This window comes from Podarcis filfolensis (assembly GCF_964270895.1).
Source record: "Podarcis filfolensis genome assembly, chromosome: 16".
NCBI classification, from domain to species: domain Eukaryota; kingdom Metazoa; phylum Chordata; class Lepidosauria; order Squamata; family Lacertidae; genus Podarcis; species Podarcis filfolensis.
Window position 1 is genome coordinate 16184899 of NC_139620.1, and position 20359 is coordinate 16205257.

Sequence of the window (20359 nt, forward strand, 5' to 3'; positions counted from 1 at the left end):
CAAAATATATTTCTGAAGTAAGTATGTGCTGTTCATCGTTAACTAACTTTCAACTGCCCAAAACGAAACAATCCCAGCAATTATAAAATTAAGATTCGGCGTTCTTAAAGAAAAAGATATTCTGAGATCCTCAGCAAAGCGAATTCTGTGCATTCACCACATGTGCAAAGACACTTAATATCTGCAGCTAGTACTTTACAGCAGCCCTACTCCCCAACCTGGTTGCCTCCAGATGTATTGGGCTACAACTCCAATCGTTCTCAGCGAGTGCTGGCTGGAGCTGATAGGAGTTGTAGTCCAAAACATCTGAAGGGGGCACAAGGGGCACACTGCTCTAGAGATACTGGCCACAGACCTGGATCTTATGTAATTTTATCAGGGCTGCTTATTTAAGACTTACTTAGCGTTGGCAGAGAACCCTGCTATTTAGACTGATATACAATATGGCTAGCTCTGGTTGCTGGGCATGGAGTTCAGAGGAATTGCCTTGCATGGTCTGGTGGGCAAAGCAATCTGGGAGTTTTAACAGAGGCTGTATCACTTCTAACAGATGTCATTACCTGTAGGCTCCTTTACATAACACGCCCAATGCTCTTCTGTTGTCTCCATGTGATAGGGATGGGGAACCTGCGGCCTTCAAAATGGACTTCGCCAGCAAGGCCAGAGGTCAGGGGGGAGATGGAGTCCAAGAACATCTGTTTTATCCCTGATTTTAGCTTTCCTCCTAGGAAAGGTGCTCTCACCCCCCCCACCCCGACCATCCTGATCCTCTTTTCCACACATTTCCCAGCTCTCCAATTACAGATTATTATCAGTGGTTCCCAATTTTTCTGGCCACCGTCCCCTTGGTTCCATGAACTCATCCTCAGTGCCCCTTGCCCTACGAAAAGCATCATTCAGAACATCAGTTTGCACAACCCGCTAAGGAACATGAAAGCACGACGAAATTCAAAAGAGTAACAATTAGTTGCATGTTTATTCAAAATGCAATGAAAACAATGTAGTTTAATTCAACATAGCTGAGGAACTTTATTGACACTCGCTTTTCAAAGCTTGAGAGTCACTGACGTCTCCAGTGCCCCTCTGCTACCCCCAGGTAATCCCCCCCAGGAGGGCAATACCACCCACTTTGGGAACAACTGGATTATGTCCTTCTGATCTCTAAACATTTGTCTGCAGACTCTTCACCCATGAACACAAAAATCTGGAATCGGGGTGCTCCCAAGAATGGCTGTTGAGCAGACTTGAGCCCCCAAGCCTATTTCATTTTTTAAAAAAACACTTATGAGGAGCGTATCAGGATTTGCTGCCAGGTCTGTAACTTCATCCAGCCCTGCTGGACTCAGATTGCTCTGCCCAAGCAATCTTTGCAGAGGCAACCACTGACTGGCAGCTGTCTGCGTGGCAAGTTGAGGGTGACCCTTAGATCAACCTTATATTCTCCCTCCCTCCCCAGCCTACCTCCCACCTCCTCCCTCCCTCTCAACTTTACCCTGGTTGGCCTGTGGGCCCTTTCCCACCTGTCCCGCTAGGCTGAAGGGGGATCAACAGTGTTGGCTTATTTCAGCAATGGTGTCGGATAAGCCCGTTGGCAGAGTCCTCTCTCCAAAACATGTTGTACAAAGGTTACCATCTTCTCTTGGCCCAAAGTCTCTTCTCCTGCTCTTTGAGATGCTGGCGAGAGCACCCACCAGCTGCGCTTTCGCAAGCTGGTTGCAATTTTGGGTTTGTTTGCTTTTCATATAATTTTTACTGAAGTTTTAAAATTATAAAGACCAGGACAAAATTACAGAAGGGAAATAAGAACAAAAGAGAGAGAAGGTATTGAAAGAAAAGCATTGCACAGCATCCTCAGGGCAGACATGGAACATGAGCACAGCAGAATATTGTTGAGGATTAAAAATTATTTCTACATATTTGAAAAGGAAATATCACGGAAATATGTTGAAAGCAAGATGGAGCAGGCAAGGTGGATCAGGCTCCCTCTCCACAGTGCAAGGTGAAACTTGGCTTTCCTAAAAAAAATCATTTGTCTCTTCCGTATATACTTTCCTCTTTTTGTTGTTGTTTCTGTTATTTTTGCTGTGTCTATTTGTTTGATTCACTTCAATAAAGTCCCCCCCCTAAAAAGAAGATTATTGCACACCTAAATCTCAATTCTTTTTATGAAGCATCAAGATGAGGTGGAAGGAGGTTAGATCAATGAGTTCTCTGGGTGGTCTTTTCGGATACCTGGCCAGGACCTTTCATGCCAGGGGCAGAGGAGTGGGAGAAGGCAGAAGTGGAGCCCACAATTCACAGAGCAGCTCTGTAACTGCACAGCAGTTGTTGCCCCATCCTGCTGGGGTTTGGGGTCTCGGGAGAAGCAGGAGCAATAGCTGTCGCCTCTTCCACTCAGGTTAGAGCAATACAGGTGAGGTCAGGACCCTGGGTGGCTCTCAGCAGATCCTGCAGCTGAGCTATGAAAGATGCCTCAAGCAGTGAGGGAAAGGACCCTTTGCACAAACTCAGAGGCACTTTCCACCCTAGCAACGTGAGACGGGTTTTGCTTGGGATCAATTTTTTTACAAGTGGGCTGGGATTCCTCACTCCATCTTTGCTTGCCTACTGACCAGTGTTTGTGTTTTGATTGTCTAACTTAGAGCTTTCCAAACTGTGTGGTGTCGTGACACATTAGTGTGTCGGATGCAGTGTCTGCAAAGGAGCGCTGCTGTCCTGTTGTAATGTGCTGAGCGACAAAGGAGCCCATTTCGTGGAATTTTCAGAGTCTGGACTGTTTGGAAGCAGAAGGCTTTATGAAACCTCAGCTGCTCCGCTGCTCCGTGCACAGACGGGGCAATGAGAGACAGATAAGACTCTACATGACATGCATCATCTTTATCTCACGTATACATGCTGCAGCCTCCTCCTACCCAGCCCCATCTCTCAGGAGCCATTAGAACAAACAACTGCCAGACCTCTCTTAGGGCAATTTAATTGCAGGCCACTGCCCTCTGATCTGATTGCAAGATTTCATCTACCTTATCTGGGGCACCTTTGCGATTATGCTTGTTTGTGTTTCCCTTACCACCATGGCTGGCGGCTTGCCCATTTAACACGGTTGCCAGGCTGAGCCAAGCAGAGATAAGTTTTTTCTCCATTTTTATGTACCCTTTTAACTTTATTGACTCCTCTGAGTGAAGCTGTTAATGGCAGTCGCTGACATTGCTTCCAAAGGAGAAGAGATAAAATATATTAATTGAAGAAACAGCATCTTTCGCTGGGCTGGTTAAGGTTCGCATTGAAGGACGTGAGCTTTCAGCTTTCACAGAACTCTTCAAAAACTCCTTGCATGAAGAAGAGTTCAGTTAAACTTGAAAATGTCCTTGCTAGGTTCCAAAATGGCTAAATCTGTGTGATTGTTTGCTGTTCATGAAAATAGTGTATGTCTGCCTGTGCAAATAGTACACATTCAAACCAATCCATTTTTTAATGGATTAGGGGGCGGGGAATGTGGTCAATTATGATAAAGATCAAATTAACATATCATAAGAAATTACAAATAAATATTTGTGGATACATTAGCCTTTTTTCAATTTTGAAACGATAAGTAGAATGATGGTGTATAGGCATATGCTGATTTTAATTTATTGTAGTTCTCATTTATTTGATCTTTATGCATTCCTGCATTCCTGTGTAAACATGCTAACGGTATAAATAAATGTGTATAAATGGGGGCGTAGGTATAAAAATGGAATGAACACAGAGATGTTATTAGGCGAAAAGGAGCGTGTCTGCCAACATTGGTGGGTTTCCAGGGGGAAAGGGCTGTAGCTCAGTGGCAAAACAGTTGCTAAGCTCACAAAAGGTCCCAGGTTCTTTTCCTAGTACTCCTTGTATCTCGAAGCAAAGTCTAGCAAAGTCTCCTGTCTGAGATCTTGGGGAAAACCACTGTCATACAGTGTGCTGACCAGCCTTAAGAACATAAGAAGAGCCTGCAGATTCAGGCCAATGGCCCATCTAATTCAACATCCTGTTCCCACTGTGGAAATAAAAATAAAATTAAAAAGCTTGTTGTTGTTACTTACTGCCAAAAAAACAAAAAAATCTCTTTAAGCAACTCACACACACACAAAAAAAATTAGAACCAAATGATCCAGAAAAAGACCCAGAAAAAACATTAGCAGTAGGAAACATTTTCTATGGTAAATAGCAGAACATTCATGAGAACTAGTCACATGCTACCCTGGGAGAAGATAAAAGGGTTTTACCTGGAGTCACGAGGATGTTCAGTGCTGGCGCCAGGCAGCCTTGCCGGGATGTTCATTATAATGTCTCTAGGCAACACATGTAATTAAAACAAACCCGCCACCAAGTTTAACGATTCAAATAATACCCCGTCCCTAAAATGCACAACATGGAAACAGCAATAAGAAAGATCGTCACAGTCATTCAAAAGCCTGGGAGAAGAGGTACATCTAAACCTGGCACCAAAAGAGTGTTAATGTTGGCACCTGGCAGGCCTGGCTTGGGAGAGCATTCTATGGAGAGGCCACCACTGAAAAGGCCCTGTCCCTTGTTGCCACCCTCTGAAACTCTCTCAGAGAGGGCACTCAAGATCTGAGTATGTATGGGAGCGGGGGCAGGGGGCACAGGTTCTGTGCAGAAGGTTCTGAGTTTTGAAAAAGGTACCCAGGCAGAAAGCTCATTGATGCAAAGTCAGAAGAGGCATAGCTGGGTTAAATGGCTCAGTTGTCTTGACAACTTCCATCGCTCAGCTCAACAGCAGGTTTTATCAAAGTTGTGGTGATTTCTGTTCTGCTTCCTAAAGGATCCCCCACAAAGCAAGTGCATTGGCCATTGGCTTTCACATCTCTGCCAGTGTCCTAAACACATCTATGCCAATCACCTCCTCTAGGGTATCAATAAGACCTCAGGTGCTCCCAGCAATGGTTAAGTTAGCAGCGTTAGGGTTCAAGTTCTCTCAGAGGTCCTCTCAGCCCCATTACTTGCTGCTATACTGATTGGCCAAAGGGAAACATAGTGCCGATTTGCAACCTACACACCCAAGAAGCAAGAGGCACAAATGGAACTGGCTACATTTTTGCAAGTATTTGAGACTTAATGCAGCTAATAGGTAGGTAGGCATTACCCCAACAAGAGTCTCCAAATTAGCTGCTCGATATGTATTTTTTAAACCTTCCCATTAGGCAAGTTCAGTGGGTCTCACACAAAAACATCCAGCAGGAAGAAGAGAATTACAAGCTCCAGTGAGTGAAGTGCCTTTCCCGTAATTTGGATTTAACAGGGCCCAGAGTCCAGTATTTTATATTATTGTTTGGTACTTTTGTTACATTAGTCTACCACTAATGTCCAGGGAGCTGAGGGCAGAACATATGAATATCTCTTATTGCCACAAGCACCTTTAGGCAAGTTAAACCAAGTATCCCAACATCACCACCCCTTGAGCATCATGGCAAGGTGGGAATTTGAATCTGTGCAACACTGGCTCCCATTAGCATTAGAAAACCCATTTCTTTATATGCCATCAGCTGCGATTCCTGCTGATGGGGTTGGACTAGATGATGCTTTTGTGTCCCTTCCAGTTCTATGAAGATGGGTTTTTGGTTTCATTCACATGAATTTAGAGATTTCCTTTCTTACGATCCTGTTATATCCAGTTCACCATATGTATTGTGCAAATTAAGTTAATGCAAAACCACTTACAATTGCATGGTCACATGCAGAATTTGAGGATGTGGTGAGAAACTGACCACCACCACCCCGCCACCTACCCTCCCTCCAGAATGCCTAAGCAGGCAAAGCAAAGACACTGGCATTTCAATTTTTGAACATTTATTAGAAACATGACCCCAAAAGGGGGATTCTGCAGAACTGCAGTAGTACAAAATATAATTAAATTTTCAAACCAGTACAAAATAAAGCAAAACGGAGCAACAAAATACACAATAGGAAAACAAATCAGTACACCCAAATTTATGTCCAACTGTCACTTATATAGTATCTTGTGACAAGATATTTGGAGTGACAAAATCTGGGATCAATTAACACTTTAGATATGCAGTGCTGTTTTTCAAAAACTGTTTAAAGAAAGTGCATTTTTCCATCAGTGGGGAATAAACCAAGTTATTTGCTGAAAAATATAGGGGTGGGGGGTGAAGAAGAGCAGCCCAGAAATAGATATGCTTCCTTATTTGATTTCACGCAAGCCTAAAGCCATGCCCGATTTTATTCTGCTTGTGTCAGCTTTGTGGGAAAGTACAAAGCTGTTTGGCACCATTCAACAAAATGTATAGAGATTGGTCTTTAGATATTGCTGGGCTTTTGATAACCAAGGAAGCAAGGGAATGCATGAGAAACCTCTCAAGAAGATGGTGGGGGAAAGTGCTGCCCCCCCCACCAGAGCCTCAGATCCTGCCCTTGCATCATTCAAGGCTGCCAACAACTTGCCCCATACCCCAAATTATCAACATTGGTTTATTGTCACACAACACTAAAGATTCAAGATAAGAAAAAAATAGGCATATAGTGATTTTTCTCCCTTATACAATGTTTGCTTGTTTACATACTAAGGAGAACGTAGAATTAGACAAAAACAGAACAAAAACCACAGAAATTAAGTGCCACAAAAGTCCATTACAACAACACTTGAGACTGTTTTAGAAAGCTAGACTTCTAAACAGTGTTTGATTTGCTCGAGAGGCAAACACAAAAGAACACAAAATTATTGCTTCATAAGAAGTTGGGAGTTATTCTCCCTGGGGCTTTTTTTTTTGGCCCCTCTGGATGGAGTGTTTATTACAACCTAACACTTAACACCACCTGCTATACTTTTCTATTCTCACCTCATTCCTTCACTTAATGCTATTGAGAGAAAACCCCAATCCCATCCAGCATCTGCAGCAACACCTACCAACCTACCACTGTCCATCTAGCAACTCTCCCCACACTTTTTTCCAAGTGTCCCAAAGATCAGGGTGTTAGGTTTTAAAACCTGAGAAAAGCACTTTTACTCAAAAAAAATGTAAGAAACAAACTACCAAAAGCTTGCTTGTCCTATCTTCAGACATACAACCTCATGTATCTAAATCACCACATTCAAAATTTTGAACAGATACAAATGGTCGCTGGTTGTCAATCAGTAGTATTTCTTCCAAACGGTTGATCTGTTGTTGGCCTTTCACCTCCCCTCATTCAGAAATGCCTGCCCTACCCTACAGTCCCATCTTGAAAGTTTCACTTCAGCACCTGGCTATAGGGGAGAGCTGAGGCCGGGGTCCACCACTGACCCACATGGCTTCTCTTGGCCTGTGACAAGTACACAAAGGCATAAAGATAGCCATTCAATTCGGCTCCTTGCCGACAAGTCTTCCACGAGATGTGCTGACACCATGAGGTCTTCCTTCCCTTTTCATCAGGGAATTTCTGCCTGGTGCATAATCTCTGTGAGTGCAATTGTTAAAAGTCCAGAAAAAGCTGGATAAAAGACAACTGCATAAATGTCCTTTGATTGGTGCTCACTGGACATTGTTGTTGATAGTGCAAGGATCCACCTGGAAAAGAGGGAAGAACAGAGGGTGTGTGTAAGATGAAGGTCTATCAGCTCCAGACGTCAGCTTGCAAATATTCTGTACTATTTATTTGCATTACTATTTTTTATTGCAAGACCACCTTGGGGGACTTGGCAGAATGATCCCATAGAAATGAAATAAATGTTAAGGCTTTGCAACTGGATCCATTCCCCTTCAGGTAAGAGTGCAAAAGCTGAAGTTTAGAATAGAACCTACTGAAGCCACAATGATATTCACAAAGCTTGCTTTGAATGGCTCCTCTTTAATGAACCCCATACCCCCATCTCTTCGCCCTGGTTTTATTCCTACCACTTGCAAGCAGTGTTTATTGGTTTGTGCTGCAGTCACATTTTATTGTGTGACAAGATCAGATGTCTCACCTCTGTGTAGGTAGGCGGTGGCATGAACTTGAACTCTGGAGCATACATGAAGATGGGGCTGTCAAAGGAGTTGTCAAGCTCATCTAAAAGAGGGGTGGTGGGGCTCTCCAGGCGGTGGTCTTCAGGGACAATGTCCAGGTAGCATGGAGGTGCTATATTGGAAAAGAAACAGATACACGTCAGCTCACTCTTTCCTAAACCTATCAAATACTTCTGGTGTAATGTGTTTGCAGCAACAGATACTTGATGAAATTTAGAAATCCTAGCTCTTCCCAGGTTCAAGCTGAGTGACAAGGCTGCTTCTTACCACCCACTTTCTAAAGACCTCCAACCCCTGCAATTGTGTCCTCGCAGAGGCCAACCTTAACTCTGAAGGCTACGTTTTCAGTAACAAAAAGGCAGCAGGGAAGCTCTGCTCACCTTCTGGGGCATCTGGGATGTTGAGGTCCACCCAGCTCATCTCGGAACTGGTCTGGCTGGCCATGCTAGAGCTGCGGCTGCCAATGCCAGAAGACTTGCTGCCAATGACGAGTGGCAACTCCAGGATGATCTTCTTGGAGCCTGGGACACTGACATAGATCTGCAAAAAAACCACAGGAAAAATATGTGGTGAGATGTAATGTGGTGCCTTCTTGAGAGAGATAATATAGTCTGTGGGGGATGTGGGAAAGGAGGGCTACTCAATGCCTACAGGGATGTGTTTCAGGGCTTGAAAGCAGCTGTCATTAAATGCAAGATCTCTCAGACAGAATATTTCAGAAGTATGGTGTTGGCTTGCTGGGAATTAAGAGGTCAGCCACCTTGCAGTGAAGCTCTTTAATCCAGATCAAATGTCCTGTCCTTAAAGTTGTCAGGGCTTAAGTCTACTGGAATGTATCTCCCTTGGAAGTCTTAACCCCAGAGGTATCTTAGCCAATTTTGATAATGATGTAGGAAATGCCTTTTTAAAACATTTCAGGTGACAGCCTAGAATTCAAAATAGATTCTGGGGCTATGCAGTTCCCAGAATTCACTCCTGAATATTACCTCAGTGCTTGAATTCAGTAGGGATTCTGTAAGCCCTCAACAGAAGCAAAGAACAAGGAAGATTTGGGGTAGGGGTAGGGGAGGGTTGCCTTTCTAAGCCCCTCACCTGCAAGAAGTACTCCACACGCAGGATGTTGCAGCCTAGAATGGACGGTTTGATCTTCTTGACCCGGAGGGTCTTGCCACGCCATGATTCAGACATGCCAGAGACAATGTGGTTGCCTCGGACGCATGAGAGCTTCTGGGAGAAGACCTTGGTCTGCCCATTGGCCAGGTAGGTGTGCTTGGCAACAATGGCTGCCTTGGGCATCACAATCCGGGAACAGGTGTTCTCAAAGTCGGCATTGATACATATGTCATCACCTGGTAAGAACAACAAGGAGAAGAAGCTTAGTTGTGGAAGACCTACAGAATTTGCCCACTGGAGCAGATCTTCATTGAGATCAGTTAGGTGCCACATTTTTCAATGATGACTTTCCCTGCTTGCATCCAAGCTCCTCATTAAATCCCCAAACCACACCTATATCTCCAGCCCTTGAACTATGCTTGGCTTGCCAGGAACAGCTAGCAGTTACAGGTCTGACTATTAGCCATTTACATCATTTATTCCAATTTTCCACCCTTCCTCATCAACTCCCGTTTCCTGAAGAGGAAAGGAGCCAGGTCTCACCTTCACAGAATCCTTTGCGGTCAATCCTGGCACTAACAGACACATGCCCATCAGGGATAAACATACAGGACACTTTCTTTTCCTTCTTGGCAGCTACAGGTGACTGAAAAGAAATGCACAAGAAGATATTGTTACATACATACAACATTGACTAATTTCCAAAGTGTTGCTCCTGTTCATATGCACTATCTGTAGCCAGAGGAGTTCAGCCTTTGGTACCTTGTCAGACCTTCAATCACCCCTTGAGTTATAACTAATTATTCACAAGTATCTTGCTTCAACAGATAGTAAATGAGACAATTGGACACAGACTATTAATTTCAAGCTAAAGATGAACAGAGATGCATGTCTCTGTGAAGACTTTGAACCAACTGAACAGCAATTGGGAGAGAGAATTCCAAATTCTGAAGTAAAGTTCACTGAAAAATGCTGAAAGATGGCCTGTTTCAGATTAGCTGTGGCGCTAAATCTACCTAAGCTGATGACTGACAACTGACCAAGGCTATCAAAGGACAACCTCAAGTGGTAATTACCATCAGGTCTGGAGTGTTGACGTCAATTTGATCCATGACCTCAAAGCGCTTCTTTATATCTTGAGTCGGGAAGGATGGACGATCCAAGAAAGCCTTCACCCAATAGTCAACGCAGCCATATTTGCCCTTGAAAGTAGTACCAAGCGGCCTGAAAGAATACAAATGTCTCATTAGACACAGGAAAGGCAGGCAAGCGGTGATAAATCCTGTATTTTAATACTAACGTATCAGTGGCCATGTCTGGCCAATACCTACCCCTGAGGTAGCTCAAATCCAAACTTGTACTCGTAGGTGTTTCCTGGTCTCAGAATCACAGAACCATCTGCATCTAGGAAGACACCACAGAAAGAGAAAAAGGTGTTAGGCTTACAGAGAAAATATTTTAAGTATTTTAAGATGACTAACAATGCAAGGTGTTTTTTATCAATGTCTGTGCACTTTCAAAAAATTAAGCAGGTAAGAGATTTAAGCTTGAGTGGTGCTTAAGGAACCCCCATGTTCTGTTTTACCAACAAGCCAGCATTTCAAGAACTGCTACTTTTCTCATCCTTAATACTAGCTGCTCACACATGCAATTAAGGTCTCAACCATTAAAAAAAATTCAGTCTCCTTTCCTATCTGTGTGTCTGTCCAATTACAAACCAAAACGTCCAAGTTACAGAAGCCAACAGTCTAAAGAATTTCACATCTTCCTGGCTCTCCTCACTTGCTCTGATCTTCAGCCAAGGTGACGACTATACCCCTCTCCCAGGATGAGGGACTCCCCGTACTGCTAGGCAATCACTACCTATTAATACATCCACTGCCAGAAGTCCCAGCTGGCCAGTTCCCTGCTGCGCCAACTGTTACTGGGACATACCGTACTCTCGGAAGTTTGCTTAGCAAGGGAACTACAATGATTTGAAGTCGCCGCTGGCCCTTTATTCAGAGGTGACCCATCACCCTGGACCCTTTGTTCAACTCCCTAGTAGATCTCTGCTTTAGGTTATTCCCAAGCCTGAAAATTATCTCTCTCTTCTCTGTTGGCGCCTATTTGATGCTAATCTCTTGCTTGCATCTCAGACCTGCAAGGCTGCAATCTTAGAAGGGCTTACTTGGTAATCAAGGCCCATCAAGCTCATGGGGACTTAATTCCAAGTAAACACACATAGGACTGGGATGCAAGTTTTGAAAGCCAGTCTTTAAATGGGGTAGAGTTCCATTCCCATCCCATTCTGAGCCTGTGCTAAGTTTCAAACCTAGACAGAGAGCCCAGAAAACACAGGAAAATGCTGTACCCAGTACAAAAAAAAAACAATCAACTGCCCCCAAAAGCCAGTTTAAACAAGAAAAAGCAGAACTGGACCAAGTATTTAGAGCCAAGTATATATACGCCACTGAAGAGGACACCATTCCAACCAACTCATTAGCTTTGCAAACAAAAGTGTCCCAAGTTCAAGCCCCATCAGCATCTCAAAGAAAGGCTGGAAGAGTCCCCTGCCTGAGAACTTGGAAAGCCACCGCTGCCCGTCCATGCAGACAAACTGAGCTAGAGGAATCATTGGTATGACTCTGTATAAGGCAGCCTCCGATGTTCCTATGTAAAGCCAAAGGTGCCATCCTAAGTCTCCTTACTCTACAGTCAAGTCCCCATGCATAGGACCAGGCTGCAAAAGCTACCCACTCGTTGGGCTCCTCAAAATTCCAGGAAGGGCTTTCAATTCTTTTGCAAAAGCGGAGACGCAAAACACACAGAGGACCCCCAACCCAAAGACCATGATGCTCACCAGCTGGATGGTCGTCCAGGGTGAGGACATCTTCATAGCGAAGGTATTCCATCTCCTGCTTGCACTGCTGGGGCCCTTTGATCCACAGGACCTTGGCCACCCCGCAAGCCAGAACTCTGACCCGGGTGACCCGGGTGACTTCGGCCACCTCCACCACGACACGGCCAGCCACCTTGTCCCCGCTGCTGTAGACTTTGTCAGGCTCGCTGAAGGCCACTTCGAAGGTCTTGATCTTCTTGAACATCACCATGGTGACCCAACTGTTATTAGTATTCTCAGGCAAAAGGGTCAAAGTGGGCTGAGTTCCGAAAAGCTTAGCTTTTGTGCTCAGAAATATTTTAAGGGGACAAAATTGAAAAGGCAATTTTTTTTTAACGCAAGTTTCCCCCCTTTGTCTTCTCGAAATAAAAGGAGTAATAGCCAAATGGAGTGCTAAGGAACTCCTGCCTCCTCTCTGTCCCAAGCCTGCCTCGGCTATTGGTACCGTCATCCGGATGCGGCCGTTTTATATGCGGCCCACACCCACCTTCCCCCTCCTTTACGCTGTTGATCTCAGGCAGCTCCATGCGGCCGGCTCGTGTACCCTCGTGCTGTCCTCGTGCACAGCGCTCCGATTGGCAGGTTCGCCGTGTTTACAGTCCCGGCAACCAATCGGAGGCCGGCCCGCGGCGCGTGGACAGTGTGTGTAGAAGAAATGCCGGCTGTAAGAAAAAATGAGAAACAGGCGGTTGGGAGGGGTGGGGTGGGGTGGGGAAATGGGAGAGCGGAGTGGCAGGAGGGTAGCCAATCAAGAGGCGAGAATGGTGGAGAAAAAAAGCGCCGCTAGCCAACGAGGCGCGGAGGGCGGGATTTAGCGGAGTTGTAGTAGCTGTGAGAAGTTTCGCTTAAGCGGGGTGTGTGAGGGAAATTTTGCTTAAGTTATTCAGGGATATATTGCACATCTCTCTATATATATTTATTACCTTCTCTGCCAAGTTGTGCAAGGGGAACTCCAAACCTGCACCCCTCAGACCTCAATATGCCCCATTACTTTGGATAAAGGGAGGAAGGAACTAATCGCTTCATAAACTTTTTAATTAGCTTGAGGAGAAAATATTTATGTTTCCTTTCAATATTTACATGTTTCGTTTTTTAAACCTTTTTCTTTTACAAAGCACAACCAGTGCTAAAAGATATTAAAAGAGGCTTGTGAACAAATATTTTAAAATTCTTGAAAGAGCATGGGGGTGACAATTGAACATTCTGCCAAAAAGTGTTTCCTTAGAGTTTTAGTTTACAAAGCTTGTGGCTCAAGCAGCATGTCACTAATCCAGCCCCCCCCCCCCGCAATAATAAGAGGTTAAATTGGCAAAGGAAAAATTGAAGGGACAGTTCTAAAAAGGAGAAGCCCAAATTGGATCTGACTGTCCTCTCAAGATGGTCTTGGAAATCCAGAAACATTTCTCGGAATATGAAAGAGAAATAGAAAGAATATAATCAAATGCTAACAAAGGTTAAAAGGAACACGACCAGTTAAAATCAGATTTAAACGGCAGATCGAATGCCCCAGGCATCAAAAAAAGCTGAAGTTCTTAAAAAAGTTACAGGCTAGTAAAACTGGTGTTTATTACACAAAAGTGTAGCAGATCCAATTAATCTTTAATTCCTAAAATGTAGCATTTAGTCATGCTTAGAAGTTCTGATTTCCTTTGAAGCATACATTTATGTATAAACTCAGTGTTTGCAAATAAACAGAAATACCAATTTGTGTGGCACACACGTACTTTAATTCACTACATTCACACTCCATTACAACTGCTTTACTTTGGGAATAGCCCTTTTCCTAAGAGAAATGCTGCTCAATGACATCCTTTATATTGAAAATACTTCCAACCTTGTCCACGAATAATAATAATAATATAATAATAATAATAATAATAATAATAATAATTTATTTATACCCCGCCCATCTGGCTGGGCCTCCCCAGCCACTCTGGGCGGCTTCCAAAAGAATATTAAAATACTATGATACATCAAACATTAAAAGCTTCCCTAAACATGATGCTTTGAAATGAAATATGATGTTTAGTCTTATTTTTCCAACTGCGTGCACACCATACATTTAAAGCACCCCCCCAAAAAAAATCATGGGGACTGTTGTTTGTTAAGATTACTGGGAATTGCAGCTCTGAGGTATATACTACAGTTCCCAGGATTCGTGGGGGGGGTGTGGAGGGGAGAGTGTGCTTAAAACTTTTGGTGCATACGCAGAAGAGTCAACCTTAGCTGGTCTCGGCTGGGTCAGTCTGCATCTCAATTGCTGCTTTGTTAGTTTTCTCTCAGGCGTCAAATGCATTCTGCAAATGTCAAAGAAGTTTTTGCCCTGCTACGGGCTTACGGCCAGTGGTGCTTGCGATCCAAGGCACGTTCCAGAAATAGTATCCTTCTCAAGTACTCTCTTCTCTGCCAGACTGCTTTTAACCTTTGGCTCCCTGACCTCAATTCGGCCATAAGCATAGCACAGTGTTCCTGAAGGTACGCTGAAGGAAATAACAATAGGGTTTGCGTGTTTTGAGCCACACACACCCAAGATCACATCTTCGAATTCTGTCTTAATTATTCTAGATCTGCCATCACCCAACTGGGGCCCTCCGGATGTTTTGGACTATAACTTCCATCAGCCTCAGCCAGCATGTAGTCCAAAATGTCAGGATGGCATCGGGTTGCTGAAGCCTGATCTAGAACACTGTTTTCTTTAAACTATATTGTGGGAAGTCCTGGGGTTTCTTAGAAACATATCAGGGGCTACTGAATGTGAAGATTGATCATGGCTGACAAGCTTCCCTGAAATACGCTGCTTGGTCATCCTACTACCATACTTGTGTTGCAAGGCATCATCATCACACAGGACTGTTGAGCATGTGCTAAATTCAGCTGCACTCTCAGTTCACAATGGTGAGGCCCCCAGGCTTGTGCAGGGTGGGGGCAGCTGGGTACACTTGCCCCAAGACTTGGAGGACTCAGCTAGTTGTGTGGTGGGGGCCTGCCAGGGACCGGCTGCTTTTTTGTTTGCATTTATAACTTAATTCTAACAAGACTCCTGTCCCGGGCCCTAGAAGCCCTCGGTTCCATTTGAATTGACTGATATGCTTCCATCTTCTCCAGAGCAAAGCTGTCTCATGACAGCTAGCAGGCAAGTCACTGTGGTAAGGGTTCCCTTGAGATATAATTTAAAAGCAAACATCCAAGTGGTTAGGAATTGTTGGATTTATAGGGAGTTGGAGTGGATGATCTCTTGAGGACTCTCCAACTCTGCGGTTATGTTCTTCTATTGCATTGCCAGCTCTGCAGTTCTTACTTCTGTGTTTCCATTGTCTTGCTTAGAAACAAACTCAGTGCCTCCTTATGCAGCAGAATCATTGACTGAAATGTAAGCAACCATACCCAAAACAGGTTTCAGGTCAGATTGGAAAAGGAACTTCATTTTTATTCCATATTAGGAAGAAATTGACAATACAGGCTTGGGTTTCAACTGACTGGTCTTTTATTTATTTTTATTTATTGATTTCTTGGATTTATAGCCTACCGTTCCTGCCAAATGAGTCCAAGGCAGCAAACGACAAGTGAGAAAAAAGTAAGAACAATTCGAATACAGCCGCAGACGGGGACATTTCTCAACTTTCTTGTTGAAAGTGGAAAATTTTCAGTAGGTACCAAACAGACAACAGAAGACAGCACCTGTCTATTATCCAGGGAGAGGAAATTCCACAGGGTGGGTGCCACAACACTAAAGCCCCACTTTCTACATTGTATGGAATCCAGACCTCCTGATAAGACAGTATTTGCAGAGGAGTGCAGTGATCAACTGGGTATTTAAGGGATCAGATGATCTCTAAAGTATCCTGGTCCCAAGCTGCATAGGGCTTTATTCGCCAAAACCAGCACCTTGAACTTAGCCTTCAACTGCAGGGTAACATGTTGGCGATATTCTGCCCCAATGAATCATCGAGCTGCCACATTTTGCACCAGCTGCAGGTTCCACACCAACCTCAAGGGCAACCCCACAGAGTACATTGCAGTAATCCAGTTATTATTAAATGCAGTTATGAAAAAATTACATGTGGCTGTAGGAAGACAGCTGTTATTTGCCGTTTGTATTTGACAGATGTACGGGGCTGGAAAGGCAAATTTTATACTTGTCACAATGCAGAAGGTGAATATTCACTCCTTTCTAGAGCTTCTGGTACTTTCTGTTATTTCCCCCCTTCCACCCAATCTGGAATGCCAGAGAGAGAGATCCCAGCTGCTGAAGTGCATTCTTCTGGCAACTGTTCTTCCTTGTGTTTTTCCTCTGTTAACAAATACCCTTCTGGTCTGTTTACACAAAATATAAATATATAGCCATATAAGGTTTCCTTCACACAGTAAACTGCTCCTAAAGCCTGCTAAAGGGATCTGCTCTGCTTGAAGTCAAATTGTTCTCAAAAATCTTCCACTCATTGTGGATAGGAGAGGGTAGGCAATTCAAAGGACTGAGAATATGGTTTTTCTATTTCAGGACTGGGTGCAATGAGGAAAAGTTCATCTTTAATGGATTTGCAACCAAAAGGTCAAACTGGACATAATATTATATACATCTTTCCATTTACTCCACATGCTTTTTCAGAATCCAAATAGCAGCTGCAGGGTAATTATTGAGATTGCAGCAGGCAGGGAAATGTAGCTTTCACCCCCTGCAATGGTTTGGATGAAAATACTGGAATGTGCCAAACTGACCTGAATAAAGAACTGAAAGCACGGGTTTCTCCTTGTTAGATTGTGGATACTCATAATATGCAATGCCTATTCAACATCTTCCTTAAAGTTGTCTACACAAGTAATTAGATTTATATGCAAGATGGAACGTTTTGGTCCAGTTCCTATTACATTATAAAAGATGTTCAGAGACTTATTTCCCACTCCACCCTTCCTTCTTACTATCTAACTCTTCCTCACACACTCTCACCTATTTGAAGACAACAGGATCTTTGCCTATAGCACTGGCTGGATAACTGTGGAATTTATTACAGAATGCCAGGGAACTTAGATGGTAAGATACGTTAGGAAAACTTAAACATTTTTTAAAAATTGAGATAGGCTGGAGGAAGTTAGGAGCCTATATTTTCAGTTAGGGTAGGAAATCAGATTTTCTTCTTATCAATGCAATTAAACTGCTGTTTGCATAAATTATTTTGTTGATGGAATTTGCCCTTTAGCGGTTATTTATAACTAGCCAGCATGACCAAATGGTTTGAATAAGGGTGAAAGCTATATTTTAAATTGTGCATTGCCTCTACCATTTCCAAGTCTGTTCCAAACTGATGCTTGTGGACATTTACTGATATTGCTAGCTTAATGTTTTGGACATGGCAAGACTGCTTACTCAGATATTGTCAAGCCAAAAGGATAAAAAAATCACAAGGCAATTAAGGCTGTCATGGTGCACCACGTGAGAGGGAGAAAGGCAGATCATCCCCTTCATGTGAACCAGATCCCTTCTGGGTTCAAAGAAGAAAAACTTTCACAGAGTGGAGGAGAGGGAACATTCTCCAATGCTAGTCCTTATTTGATGCCTGTAGGAGGAGCACTACTAACAGCGCTTACTCCAGCGGTTTGGGGTTGCTTTGGGCATGACAGCCATAGTTGGCGTCTCTAGCCTGGAAGAGGTGGGGACATGCAAACTGAAAATTCGCTAAGGCCACATCGCATCTTGGATATTCTCTGTTAGGTAGCACTGTTAAATGGTAGCACTGCTAGGGTGGAGAGCCCTCTGCTGGTCTCATTCAGCATTCCCATTCCCCTGGAGCCAGTTTTGGGAGTTCATGATATGTATTTGTATCCCTCTTTTCCAGTAGCATGCTGGAGGAAGATAACAAAATACTATTGCTCAAAATCTTTGAAACAATTCAGTACAAATTAATAGCAAACATAAGGAATGCCATGGTGACTTCAGGATTAGATTACTGCAACACACTCTGTGTGGAGCTTCCCTTTCACCTGCGGTTAGTCCAGAATGCTGCAGCATGATTGCTAACAGGAGTGAGACTCTGTCAACATATAACACCTCTGCTCAGAGATCTGCACTGGTTGCTCATTTGCTTCTCAAGGCCAAAGTCAAGGTGTTACTATCAGTATATAAAGACCTGAACAATTTGGGACCAGTTTACTTCCAGGATCGCCGTACATGCCCAAATGACTGCTTCAGCCTGCAGAGCTAGCACTGTTAGAGGTGCCACATAATACTTGTTCTGCACTTGTAAGAAATCAGTCTTTTAGTATGGAAGCACCTACACTTTATAGTTCCCTGCCCATTAACATCAGGCTTCCATTGTACTCTTTTTGATGCTTGCTAAAGACATTTTTGTTCAGGCAAACCTATCCAGACACACAAAATCTGAGATTAAACACATGACTTTTTAGCCTATTCTTGATTTTAATTGTATTTTGAATGTTTTAAAGTATCTGCTTTTTACCGTTTTTATCAGTAATTCTGTTATATTTTTAATTGCGATCAAGCAGCATGTAATTTTTGTTAAATAAATAAATGCAGCATCGCATCCAGAACTATCATAGGCATTGGAGAGGCAGGAGGGTAATTCTATCAAGCTCCTTTCTATCAGAATCAAACCAGCTATCTTTCAGAAGAACCATGTGTCATTTCTGACCCCTCTAGCCCAATGTTATGTACTCTCCTGCAGTGGTGTAGCATGGTTTGCCGGTGCCCAGGGCAGGGCAAGTGTTGCGCCCCCTCCCCAGTGGACTGGGCAGCTGGAGTGGAGGCATGCTTGCAGTCTGCTGAAATAGCAGGACTCCACCAAATCCTACTGCCTCTCTTCTGGTAGGTCTCAAGTACAGGATTACACCTTCAGTGATGCAGCCAGTAATTACGTTTAGCATAATTACGTTTAGCATTATGTGCAGTGTTCAGAGTATGAGTGCTTCACAGGCTGGGCATATGAAAAATAATTTCAAAACGCATCTAAATGTTTCTTTTTCTCGATTCGGATCAAATATGGTATGAGGAAACTTCCTCAAAATGCAGTATTTCATAAGAAAGGGCATGATGGATACAGATATATACGGATTGCGGCTGGTGTGTACACTGCTTCCCAGACCTGTGATGGGAGTGCACTGCATGCAGAGTCAATGGGAACATGTACACAGGCACGTAATTATCTTGAAATCTTTACAACAACCCTTTAAGTTAGGTCACTCTTTATTATCTCCATGTTGCAGAAGGAAGGGCTGTAGTGGAGATTGCAGTTTGCCTAGGGCTACGTAATGTGTTCATGACAGAAGTAAATGTTGAACCCCAAGGTCTTCTTGAGTAGAAGCTCCAGCAGCTAAATTCCATAAATTTGGCATTAATTTGTATTGCTTACCATCCATTTCTGCCTGCATTTCAAGACTTTCTTTGCTATTACAAACACTAGAAACTTAGGCTTTAAAAAAAAAAAAATTCAAACTTGAGATTCACAGAAAAATGCAAATAACCTCATGGGTAGCCTACCAGTTGCTATTCAATTGTTTTCACAAGGAAACAAGCAAACCCTCAGATATCCATTTGGTTGATTTGTCTGGTGATTTTTCTTTCTTTTATCCCAGATCTTAGGAGTGAAGAATGTACTTGATGTGCATCTTCTGTCCCCCCTGGAAATAATTCTACGATTTAAACTTTCAACTCTGTATCCCAAACAAAAGGTGGTAAATTTATCATGTGCAGCCTAATATATTTTTATGTCCCAAAATTACAATACCCCAGATAGACTTCTGTGAGACAGAGGCCTCAGAAGACCTGTTCTTTTGAGCATTCATTCTCATTTGTTTGCAAAGAGGTTGTAGCAATGTTGCTGTGAGGCATTCGTGAGCTTTTTTGCGGAGAAAGTCCTGTTGCTCCACCGTGACCTCCCTGCCAATTTAGATACAGTGACTGAACTGGAGGCCCCTCAACTGACTTTAGGTCCAGTGTTGGACCATTTTGATCGAATACTCCCTGCTGATGTGGATAGATTCCTCCAAGTTAGTAGGCCCACCACCTGCCTCCTTGATCCGTACCCGTCTTGGCTGATTAGGGAGTGTCCAGATGTTGCGTGGACCCCCCTGGTTGAAATTATCAATTTGTCCCTTGACACGGGGACATTCCCAGGGGAACTGAAGGAAGCAGTGGTATGTCCACTCTTAAAGAAAACTTCATTAGATCCCTTAGACCTATCCAATTACCGCCCAGTTTCAAATCTTTCATATCTGGTTAAGGTAATTGAGAGAGCGGTTGCTGAACAGCTTGGTAGGTTTCTGGAGGAAACATCGGCTTTAGATCCATTTCAGTCCGGTTTCCGTCCTGGCTTTGGGACCGAGACGGCTCTGGTTGCCCTAACAGACAATCTCCGTAGACAGC

At 43.5% G+C, this 20359-nt stretch overlaps 1 protein-coding gene and 1 long non-coding RNA gene across 2 annotated transcripts; one reads left to right on the forward strand and one right to left on the reverse strand.

Annotated features, from left to right (window-relative positions):
• Window positions 1-5818: 5818 nt before the first annotated feature.
• Window positions 5819-12545, reverse strand: TXNIP (thioredoxin interacting protein). Its single transcript, XM_083590901.1, has 8 exons — window positions 11947-12545; window positions 10436-10508; window positions 10181-10328; window positions 9648-9750; window positions 9084-9340; window positions 8372-8531; window positions 7952-8103; window positions 5819-7553 (listed from the first exon to the last, which is right to left on the reverse strand). Exons 1-8 carry the CDS (start codon window positions 12434-12436, stop codon window positions 7518-7520), a joined length of 1419 nt encoding a protein of 472 aa, XP_083447027.1. The 5' UTR covers window positions 12437-12545; the 3' UTR covers window positions 5819-7517.
• Window positions 12546-12816: 271 nt separating this feature from the next.
• LOC310751596 lies at window positions 12817-19796 on the forward strand. The gene is made up of 3 exons (XR_014542625.1): window positions 12817-12839; window positions 15091-15131; window positions 15310-19796. It is a non-coding gene; the product is annotated as an uncharacterized lncRNA (long non-coding RNA).
• Window positions 19797-20359: the final 563 nt, after the last annotated feature.

What these genes read in the sequence shown, in the direction of transcription:
- TXNIP (XM_083590901.1), bottom strand. Translation starts at nt 12,436, where the DNA reads ATGACGGTACCAATAGCCGAGGCAGGCTTGGGACAGAGAGGAGGCAGG. An exon ending in CCTGGACGACCATCCAGCTG is followed by an intron (nt 10,509 to 11,946) that starts GTGAGCATCATG and finishes GTGTCTTCCTAG; the next exon opens with ATGCAGATGGTTCTGTGATT. An exon ending in CCGCAAAGGATTCTGTGAAG is followed by an intron (nt 9,341 to 9,647) that starts GTGAGACCTGGC and finishes TGTTCTTACCAG; the next exon opens with GTGATGACATATGTATCAAT.